Source organism: Eucyclogobius newberryi, unplaced genomic scaffold, assembly GCF_026437365.1.
Source record: "Eucyclogobius newberryi isolate DKJ021-1_F unplaced genomic scaffold, fEucNew1.0.hap1 SCAF_16, whole genome shotgun sequence".
NCBI lineage: Eukaryota > Metazoa > Chordata > Actinopteri > Gobiiformes > Gobiidae > Eucyclogobius > Eucyclogobius newberryi.
In genome coordinates, this window is record NW_027315790.1 from 8,853,362 (window position 1) to 8,864,992 (window position 11,631).

Below are 11,631 nucleotides of genomic sequence, written 5' to 3' on the forward strand. Positions count from 1 at the left end.
TGTGATTTTCGTTTTTTTGCAGAATGTGCTAGTTGAAGATATGGACCAGCCATTCGATGTATCAGATAACAGTATTTGCAGCATTAAAAGCATAAATAAAGCCGTTTAAAATGTGGTGTTTTCGGGCGCTCTCTGGACGTGCAGAGGGGGTGTGACCGCATTTCCATATGAACAGCTGCGCTATTGTAGTCAGCCAATGGGCTGAGCCGCCAGCCGCATGGCTACTTGATAAGCAGCAACACAGGGACACGCAACACACGCTGTGTAAAATCAGTTGAAAAATGGATCCTTCTGCTATCGCTTCGGAGCTTAACAGAGGTTGTTACAGCTCCACGCTTTTGGATTATTTCTGCGAAAAGTCCGCTTATCCAGATGACTATCTAAGTTCTGAATCTGAAGATGACCTCACAGATGACGAACGTGATTTCATCCAGCTGGAAAATATCCCTAGTCTACGGCTGACCTTAGATGAGGAGGAAGATGGGTTTTGGACAGAGGAAGGAGCGCCCGGTCACGCCGAAGAGCTGGAGCGTGAAATAACAGACGCTATAGCCACGGTTACTTTTGCAGGAGAGAACGAAGAGTTGGAAAAGATCCGTAACTTTGACTGCAAATGTTACTCAAGAAGAAAAGAAAATTCTCTACTCTCAAGCAAATCGTGTAGCGGGAAACTCTCTCCAGAACTCATGTACAAGCTACGGAGCGACTCATTAGCAGCAGAAAGAGAGTGGCAGGATATGAGGATTATCGGACATATGGAAGCAAACAGACGTTCTGTCGTCACTTCTGAGCTGACGACGTCCACGAAAAAGCCCCAGAAGAAGCGCAAGTTTGCCCGGACAAGCTTTTTCATAGGAGGCACGGAAGTCTGCAGAAGTACTTTCCTGTTCCTCATGGCGTAAGTAATGATTAATATTAAATACGCCTGTTTTAGTGTGCTGTTGTGGTCGTGTTTGTGTTGTGAGTGCCTGTTTTGTTGAGCCATCACAAGCTAGCTAGCCACGTAGCGCCGCTAGCCCCGGCCGTACCCGCTCCTCCGCGTTTTAAGTCTTAAATACGACGTAATCGTCAGAATGTGAATAATGCAGAATAAATGGCATCACAAACACGCTTGAAAGTTATGTTTTGGTGTGCTGTTGTGGTCGTGTTTGTGTTGTGAGTGCCTGTTTTGTTGAGCCATCACAAGCTAGCTAGCCACGTAGCGCCGCTAGCCCCGGCCGTACCCGCTCCTCCGCGTTTTAAGTCTTAAATACGACGTAAACGTCAGAATGTGAATAATGCAGAATAAATGGCATCACAAACACGCTTGAAAGTTATGTTTTGGTGTGCTGTTGTGGTCGTGTTTGTGTTGTGAGTGCCTGTTTTGTTGAGCCATCACACGCTAGCTAGCCACGTAGCGCCGCTAGCCCCGGCCGTACCCGCTCCTCCGCGTTTTAAGTCTTAAATACGACGTAAACGTCAGAATGTGAATAATGCAGAATAAATGGCATCACAAACACGCTTGAAAGTTATGTTTTGGTGTGCTGTTGTGGTCGTGTTTGTGTTGTGAGTGCCTGTTTTGGTCTAAACCTGGTGAGCCATGATATCACAAGCTAGCTAGCCACGTGAAGCGTGTTATTCCCATATTACTCTCAACCCTAATCCTTTTTTTCCCCCTTTTCAGAATTGGCAAAGACACCCTGACTGACATAATTAAACACTATGATGAAAATGGAGCAACACCACGATTGAGGAAGAAGCGTGCACAGCCACAGCCACGTTCACGCAGGTTCATCAGCCATGAAGTCATCCACACCGTTGTAGAGTTTATCAAAAACTATGCAGAAGTCCATTCCATAATGCTACCTGGTCTACATCCTGGCCATAAGGACTGGCATGTGAAGTTGCTCCCAACCCATGTGACTAAAGCCGAACCAGTGGAATTTCAGCTACTACGCACTACAGCTGTTCTGCCTCCGGTTGACAATCTCCATGTCCTGGTCCCACCTGGATTGAACATTGACAGGCAGACCTATCTGCATGAAAAAATCAGGCCTTTCTGTGCTGACGAGGCAAAAGACATCACATGCCCAGCGCCGAGAGTCACAGCACAGAAGACGAATGTGCAAAAGAGGCTGCGGACGTAATTGGACTCTGATGGTGTACCTATGATGTCTATTATCTCATATGTTGCAGTTCGTATACCTGGCTCTGGCATCTGTTTATAAGAGTTCTTCTATTGAGGGTGTTTTTTAAACTTCCTATAAATTATCTGTCCTTTCCCCCTGTATCTACTGCGTTGTAACATTAAAGGCTATCTTATCTTATCTTTTGTTGTTTGTGTTGAATCATTCAGTGCACCGTTGTTGGTGCACTGAATCACCTGTGAATTATGTTTACCGACAAATGCAATGAACCCTATTCTCATTCTGATTCTTTGATTCTATTCAGGGCCTTTTGTAATCCAAGTATTTCCATTTTAATACAGTAACTTCTAATTCTGATTCAAGTCCAGTTACCATCAATAACAACACTCCTTGAGTCTTGAGTGACAGCTGTAGGGGAAGGTGGTGTCAGTGTGACAGGGGGGAGGGCTTATCTAAATGAGATGCAAATGAGCCCCCCTGTGACTCTGGGCTCTCTCAGGTGAGAAACTTTGGAAGCCGTTTTCTCAGTGAATGGGTTTGAGAGTTGTATACATTCAAATGACCACAACTTACTCAAATATTATCAGATCTACATGAGTGAGACATCATTGGAAAGCTTTGAATTCACACTTTCAGAATCTGTGAATAACTCAAAATGTCTCCGGGTAGACATGTAACTGGGTTTCATACGGCCGGGCACAAATGATGATGTCGTCAACATATTGAATTACTGTACTTTTTAGCGTTTGTTCAATTCCTGCGAGGTCGTCTTTTAAGATTCGATTGAAAAAATGTGGACTCAGTTTTAGTCCCATGGGGAGTCTTTCATAACAATAGTGTTGTCCTTTGTATGTAAATCCAAACAGCTCTTGACTCTCGACACTAAGTGGAACGCTGAAGAAAGCTCCACACAGATCCAATACAGTGAAATGTGTCGCTTCTGGTGGTACTTGTGCCAACAAGGTATGAGGATCTGGCACGTCTGACGAGATGTCAGCGAGCACTTCATTTACTGCTCTCAAGTCATGTATCATGCGATATGTTTCATCTGGCTTTAGTAATGGTAGCAGTGGTGTATTGCTTTGTGGACTCTGCGTGATCCTGAGCACTCCTGCTTCCAACAGTCCTTTGATTTGTGTTTCGATTCCTTTAATTGCCTCCTCCTTCAATGGGTACTGGTTCTTCCAGGGAGGTTTGGCTCCCGGCCTAAGTTCCACCTTCACTGGCTGCACCGATTTTACAAATCCGATATTAGTGCTGTGTTTTGCCCATACATTTTCTGGCACTTGTTGCAACATTTCGTTTTTCAGATGGTCTTCTTCCACATTGGCGTTTAACATTGACTCGTGTGTCATCTGTACCGTCTGTGGTTGTCCGTGGCCTTGTGAAGTCACCATAATCTTTATGAACTGCTGATCTTCGCTCCTCCAGATTGTATGGTTTTCTTTCAATGGTGTGAACTTAGCTTGTTCCGCTTCAACCATCATTATGCCTACATGTTTTGGTTCATAGTTTTCCGCTATCATCAAAGTCACATGTGGCACGCTTTTCTCAACTTCAAACTCTTTGTTCAGATATTCACTGGGCTGTATCTTCAATGCTGCCCCTTGTGGTCCCAACACTATACAGCTTGCACTAAGCCAAACTTGCTCTGGCTGTTGGTTTAACCAATCTTCTGGATTTGCGTTTGCCGCATCTTTGAAGTACTTAAGAGTACAATGGAGCGGATTTTCTGGATATCTTGCGTCAGGCAAATTTGCAGCAATAAATTTTTCCCACAATCTTGTTGATTCCAATAAATCTGTCTCGAGGTTTCCGATCCAATATACTGTCGAGGCCTCCGTCTTGGCAGCTATTACTTGTTGTTGATATTCCTCTTCTGGTACTGTCACCAAACAGCCGTCTGGTTTACAGTAAATTGTGCACTCCATTTTACATAGCGCGTCTCTTCCCAGAAGTGGTATTGGTGTCCGTTCTGACACTAAAACTGGTATTTCGATTTCTTGATTTTTATAGCAGAGTTTGACTGGTTTGGTGAGAGGAATCAGCTGTTTAATTCCCTCGAACCCGATTGTCCGCACCAATTGGCCAGACAAGGGGAGATGTGTAGCATCTTTTGGCCGCAGACATGTGAACGCCGCTCCACTGTCTGCCATCATTTCCAATGGTTTGTCGTTCACTTTCACTTTAATCATTGGATCTGTTTCAGGGCCTGACACTACCAGCTGACACCTCCCTTTCGGATATTCTGGGCATCTCTAGAATCCAGGCTCCGGGCCCTTGTAAGGGTTTACCGGGCCTCTCAGTTGTGTGGCTGGTCCGTTGTATCTTCCTCCAAACCCACTTCTGAAACCTCCTCTGAAGTCTCCTCTGTAGCTTCCTCTTTCTTTCCTGCACTCCCGGGCGTAATGACCAAGCCGTCCACAGTTGTGACATTCTTCTGAAGTTCTTCTTGGGTTCTGGTTGAAGCTTCCTCTATTTCCTTTATTGAAATTGCCTCTGTTGTAGTTTTCTCGGCCTCTTTCTCCCCAAGATTGTTGCTGATTAAAGGCTGGTTGGGTGAAACTGGTCTGTGGCCCAAATGGCACTGATTGCGGTGGCGGAAACTGGACCTGGGTCGGCTGTGTTTGATGCAATGGCTGGTTCACTTGAGGCTGGCTTGGCATCACTATCGCCTGAGTTCTTTCCTTCTTCTCAACCAATTGTACTTGATTGAGTTTCCTCATCACCTCTTGATCTTGTTCCTTTTGATCTTGTTCCTTTTTCCGATGCAGCTCCACTTGATGATATATGTTGTCTGTATAGACACTAATTGACATGCTTCCCAGGCCAATTACTTCTGCCAATTTGCTCCTTACTGGCATTGGCAATCCTTTCTGAATTTTTGCTCGCAAGATAGACTGTTCCATTTGGTTGGATTCGGGGTCTCTTCCAGTTACATTTCTCCATACTTGATGAGCTCTTGTCACATATACTCTCGCGTTTTCCTCCTGACCGAGCGGTTGAAGAATGATGTTGTCGGGATGAACGTTGGTTGGAAACATCTCACGCAATGTTCTCCAAATTGCTCCTTTACAAGCGACGAAGAGCTCTGCGTCGTACACGGCTGTCTTCGCATATTGGTTCAGTCCTGCTTTTGTCAAGACTTCTTGCATCCCTGCCATGCCAAGAATAGTTGCTAGCAGTCTCTTCATATCTCCCATTGCTGCTTGTGTCCCCACTAGCATCTCCTCCAGTTTAGCTATCCAGGGGTGAGCGCCAGCTTGGATTATGGGCAATTTTTCCATCAAATCCGACATATCGACATTTTGCCATGGTTTGTATTCCATATTTTGTCCTTTTATTAGTATTGGGCACATCCTCTGGTTTCTTCCCTTTATCACTGTTTTGTTGCGCAGTTCATACTGCGCAGGCTCTGAGAACGTAAATCGATGTTTGCTAGATGCTTGTGGTCTGCTCTCCGCATTTCTCCAGGGTGTTGAATCAGAATCATCACTCTGATCTTGAATCTCTTCGCTGGAATCTGTTCCATCTTCTGACTCTTCATCGCTGTCTGCAGTTTCAGTGTCATCGTTCTCCTTTTGTGTTTTGTATGTCACCTTTAATGACTTCTTGCCTTTCTTCTCCGCGGCAGCCAAAACTCTCTTCACAGCTGGATCGTATCCATTCGCTGCTCCTTCTTCTTCATTACTTTTGTCATCTTTGGTGGACATTCTTCTGCGTCTTTGTCCTACGGTTTTTGAGCTTGTCTTTTTCTTCTTCTTCTTGTTCTTGAGTTTTGGATACATCGTTACCGTTGTTGTAGCTTTACCAGTCTCAATTACTTGGTCATTTTCGTCTTCGATTTGATATCTTCCATCTTGCGTCATCACTGGGAGCTGTGGATATTCTTTTGCAATATCCTGTAATTTCTCGTAAGGTGGCGGCGTCTTTTTCAGTGTCGCCTGCATGTGTGAGTATGGTCTATTAACCTCTTCCATCAGTTTGTCCACTTTTGGCTTATTGTTTTCCATTTCTGTCTTTATTTTCTCCCGTTTCTCTTTGTTGTTCTTTAGCCATTTCTCTCCTTCGTTTTCGAACAATTGCATCACTCCCAATTCAATTCTTCTCTTCTCTTTGCGTCTTCGTCCAGTTCTTCCTTTCTTCTGGTCGACTCTGTATGTTGTAATCAATACTTGCAGTGTTTTGATTACATCCACATTAAGAGTTCCTTCAGTTGGCCATGGTTGTTCAATGTCCGGCCAGCGACGGCTCCATTTTTTGGAAATCTTCGGTACATTTTTAACAAGAGGGTTGTTTTTCTGGACCAAGTCCACTGGAGTTATCAGTCTTGATGTCGCCATTTTGCTATATTTTAAAGTATTTTATTTAGATTTATTTTGTTTTCTTTTATTAAATGAATTTACCCCACCGTGGTGTTTTCTCTAACACTTCCCAAGCTATTTATCCGTTTGGTGAAAACTTCAAGGACCGTTTGCCAACCTCAGCAGATGTGAAGGACTTTGGTGACCAATGTCGATCAAAAATCAAGTTTATAACTAAAGAGTACAACTAAATCCAATGTCTATCAAAAAACAAAGTTATTTTTATCTAACTAAAGAGTACCAATAAACAAATTCAAAATTATACCTTATCCAATTAACCTTAGGATATGAGAAAATCAAAGCTATATTTTTATTCAATTGAAGTTAAATTTCAGCAAATTCTCAGGATTCGCAGTGGACCAACTAAAAATGTAAAATTCTTTATTGTAGAAATATGTCTTATCGTATGGACAACATCAACAATCTGAAATTGGTGACCAATGTAAATCAGGTCAAAGTTATTTTCTATCTGACTTAACAATACACAATTCCAAAATCTTATTCAATTCAAATTAGGATATTGTAACACTGGTTATTCAAATTAGGATATAATAGGACCAACTTAATCTTTATCCGATAAAGTAGCATAAAACAATTCTCTTAACTCACAATGAACCACGCCAATGCAACGGTTCTCAATTATAAAGATATGCCATATCTTATGTAATTATGTGTAACCCCCAACAATCAGTCATTGCCAAGTTTTTGCGTAACAGAAGTGTGTGATTATACAAGTGTTCACATGAAAGAGATTTGTGGATAATTTACTGGCCTTTTCCAAGGTCTTCTCCTCCTTTTTGAGTTGGGATGCGGCCTCTGCTTTGTTTATTCAGCTGTCGGTGCTCCTTTTCTGGTCCTCCCCGGCTCTCGTATGGCACGATTGAAAAAAATGAAAAAAGGAGTTTAGTTACAACCTTGCTCTGCATCACTTTTCACCTTCATCATTTGCCAACATCAGGTTATATCAAACTCTTATCATGTCATGATTTGCATAATGTTTTGTAATTTATTTAATTATACATTAAAGTGTCTACGTTACTTGCACCATACATCCTTCATTTATACGTTTATTCATTCATTTTTCTCTATATACCTGTTTTCTATTTTATTACGTGCAAAGGTTACACAACCAAAGTATAGTATTTGTCATATTAGTTATAGGTAATACATTTAGTACATCCAACATTTCCCTCCTGCTTATCGTACTAATGTGTTACGGGTTTTCTGTCACGGGATCATAACGACTTACATCTAGAGGTCTATTTAAAACTGAATTTCGAGGTCCCCTTCGGGGTCTGACTCGTCTTCCCTGTCCTCCAACAAAGTCATCTGGACCACTTTTTCGACGTGTGGCGCAATAGCAGTGGATATCAATTTCTCTGTGAGAGATCTGAGACATGGAATACAACAACATCCAAACAAAGTTTGCTAGGATTATCCTTACCCATTAAATCTATTAAACAGGTTGGATTTACAGATGCTGGAACAATTTTTAGTAGTGGTCGGGGACCTAAGCACACAATGCAATCTCTTGCGACAGCTAGGGCTGTCTGTTCAGCCATCAGTAGCCAGTTATTCTCTCTGAATGATACGCCCGTTGTCGTAACAAACAAATCCTCTGTGCTTGTTTTGCTTTCTCGCATTTGTACACCTTTCAACTCTTTTTTATTAAATTCAATTAGGGTGGGATGGTGGCAGACCCTTAGGAAAAACCCCGGATCAGTGCCACCAGACCATGCATTCAATTGGAATTTTGCACATGGGATTTTTCTCCCGTTCTCTTCAGATGGGACGGCTGTAAAGTTCATAGTTAGAATCAACTCAGTTTCTGTTTTTCCCAGAGTTATTATTTCCCTGAATTTTTTGGCATAGCCTTCTGACCAGGAGCCCCACTGACCATTTGTTTCAGCAATTACATTGTGCCATGAGTTTTCCAACCAGTCAAGAGATAGGTACCAAACATATGCATTACCCCAAGAACTTCCTTTTTGCCCATAAATATTCCGGAGTGAAGAGTAAGGAATATTTATGACATTAACTGTGTTATAGGGTATACACAATAAGATAGCGTAGTCGGGCTGATTTGGTCGTCCACAAACGTCGGAGCCAGTCAAGGCTCTCTTGTCTCTTAGTAGAAAGTGAGTATCATTATCACATGTTATGATAGTTTCATTCAGTAGTGGGAGTTTCAAGGTTGGATTAGCTAATTCTATTCCAGGGTCTTTTGTTGGTTTAACATGATCGTCATGCGTTGGTCTGAATAATGGAGTCCAGCAATACCAAAGGAACAATAGTATTAAAATGCAAGAAACTAGAGACATCCAACAGAAAATAGCCATTTCTATCCAAGTGGGGCGGCGTCGTTTAGGTCTTTTCCGCTCCCTTTCCATGTTTGTAGTCTATTACCTTTTTACAATGTGTTAAATGAATCCAGGTATTTCTCTCAGCTATCTTCCGTGTAGTAGTTGTCGTTGTGAGCACCTGCTTCTCTCTTAGCGCGTGCCGATATTTCTTCTTTATTGTCCTGATTAGTACCCAGTCTCCTGGTTCCACCAGTTGTCCTGTGGAAAGCGTGTGTGTTTGATATATTTTCAGGAGTTATGTGATCTTTCTGAAATATCTAACGCGTATAATCTCCTAATGTATGTTCTTCATTTTCCGTTTTTTATTTTTAGTTATTTATTTATTTGTATATATTTTATTTCTGGTTAATCAACGTTTTTATTATTTTCCACTTCCTCCCTTTTATTATTAATCTTATAATAACCAACTAAGTACAGCCTGTTATTAACAAACGGTTGAGATTACCTGTAATCGTTGTTATTAACAGAAACTGTTTTTCTTTCTCTCCCCTTTATGTCCTGCTCAGCATCACCCAGTTCCTTCTCACACACATGTGGGAGGAGCCAATAGCTCCGCCCCCCAATAGAGTTCTCCCTTCTCAGTCTTCTTCCGTTTCGCTGTCTGGACACTTCCTACGCTCTCCCTCCGCTCTGTCTTTCTTCACAGCTTGTAGGAGGAGCTAAACTCCGCCCCCAACTTCTAAAAACTATCTCAAACGCGGTCCAGTTGTCCCCCTTGAAACATCTCTTAACAGACTCCACAGAGTGAAGAAATTAATATAAAAATGACCGACAAAAATGACTCCACACTCCGGATCAGCACTCACACAAAGACAACATCTGCTGCTCAACTTAAAGTAAATTTCTTTTTACTCAAAGTTAAACTTCCCGTTTTTTCAAACTTAGAAAGACTATCCGGTCCTCTCTCAGACCGCACCCTGAAAACACAATTTTACTCTGTAAACAACGAAACACGCACAAAGACAAAATAAGGTACCTATATGTTATAACCAAAAAACAAAACAAAAAACGTCAAATCCCACATAAAACACACAAACAAACAACAAACTCGAGTAACGTAAAACTTATTGCATGCTTTTTAATCTCAACTTTAAACTGTAACAGCGCTAAAAACTAAATCTTCTCTCTTCAGTTAAGCAATTTGCTCTCTTTAACCTTTAAACTTCAACAGTAACGTTACTTCTCAAAACACAAAGACCCATTCTGAGGGTCAAACTGTCCCCGGGGCACTACTTTATTATCTTCTTTTTCTTTCAACTTAAAACTTCGGCGTTTCTTCGAACATGAAGAAACTGTTCCCAGGTACTTTTTATTCTCTTTTCAACACAACCACCTTAGGAACAATAATGCATTTATTTTTTTCTCTCTCCTGGCCAGGGTTGACATCTACTACCGCAACGACTTTACGTCACGTCTTCCTCTCTCTCTTCCCCTCTCTTCTCCCCTTCTCTCTCTGCTCGGCGCACGGACACACAGAACTGCAGGCCGCACACACGGAGCAGAAACGAGAAATGAGCAAAGGTGGGGGCTAGATCTCACCTCTCTGCCGTTTTATTTCTGACAGGTTCTTTCCGTTAACCGTCTATATTTTCAGTTTTAGTTCAAAATACATTTTGGACACGTATATCATCACTTAGATACTAGTCTGACTCTTCACCGAGGCCTACGGTAAATGATGCTAAATCTAGGGTCTTTGATCACTACGTCTCCTCAGTATTTAGACAAAAACAATTTATCTTTCCAAATTCAACTAACACATTTTTAGACGTGTCCCCCTTTCCCACACACGCGCCTCACCGAGCATCACCCGCACCAGTGTTTTTTACGGAAACAGGCATTTAAGAACCCCCAGCATCCAAACAGCACCGGACCAAAGCCAATAAGATAACAACTCACCGGACTTTTTCCCGCCGCCGTTCAGATACCGGAACTCCTGCCTGCCGGTCCGACCTGATTTCGTGTCGCCATTTTGTGGTGGCTGGATCAATGCTCGTTTGGGGCGTAGGGTGTAGACAAAGGATTCACGTTGACAAAGCTCTGCAAACTTTTCAAGGTAGTTTATTTACAGAGAAAGCAGTGTCAAATACAGGACAGCAGAAAACAGCGCCCGGGTCTCCGATGATCAGGGACCCCCCTCTCTGGGCGCACCTCCCTTATATACTGAAGATGCACAAAGACCGATAAACAATATCTGACAGGTATGACCCTATCCATGTACCAACGGATTAGCCAATGAGAGAACAAGATGTAAAGGTATCCTTATTTGGGTAGCACCAGGGGAAAGTTACAGAAATGAAGTCATGCGTGTGTATGCCGATGTTCAAACCTATATCTCCTTTTTCGGCCTATAGCTTCGCCTGGTGTACTCCTAGCAATAAATTACAACAGGCCTCAGTACTCCTAACACCTTGTATAAGAGTTTAAACAAACCGAGTGGGATGGAGGAGAACAGAATGTACAGTTTAGATACTTCACCATCAATAACAACACTCCTCTTGAGTCTTCAGTGACAGCTGTAGGGGGAAGGTGGTGTCAGTGTGACAGGGGGGAGGGCTTATCTCAATGAGATAAGCCCTCCCCTGTGACTCTGGGCTCATTCCGGTGAGAAACTTTGAGCCCCGTTTTCTCAGTGAATGGGTTTGAGAGTTGTATACATTCAAATGACCACAACTTACTCAAATATTATCAGATCTACATGAGTGAGACATCATTGGAAAGCTTTGAATTCACACTTTCAGAATCTGTGAATAACTCAAAATGTCTCCGGGTAGACATGTA

General features: G+C 42.4%; 1 protein-coding gene across 1 annotated transcript; it reads left to right on the top strand.

Annotated features, from left to right (window-relative positions):
* Window positions 1–255: 255 nt before the first annotated feature.
* LOC140361388 (uncharacterized) lies at window positions 256–2,286 on the top strand. Its single transcript, XM_072447097.1, has 2 exons — window positions 256–898; window positions 1,664–2,286. Exons 1-2 carry the CDS (start codon window positions 282–284, stop codon window positions 2,124–2,126), a joined length of 1,080 nt encoding a protein of 359 aa, XP_072303198.1. The 5' UTR covers window positions 256–281; the 3' UTR covers window positions 2,127–2,286.
* Window positions 2,287–11,631: the final 9,345 nt, after the last annotated feature.

Bases quoted from the DNA above. Each gene is read 5' to 3' on its own strand.
- LOC140361388 (XM_072447097.1), top strand. From the start codon at position 282: ATGGATCCTTCTGCTATCGCTTCGGAGCTTAACAGAGGTTGTTACAGC. The intron at 899-1,663 runs GTAAGTAATGAT...CCCCCTTTTCAG, and splicing joins ACTTTCCTGTTCCTCATGGC to AATTGGCAAAGACACCCTGA.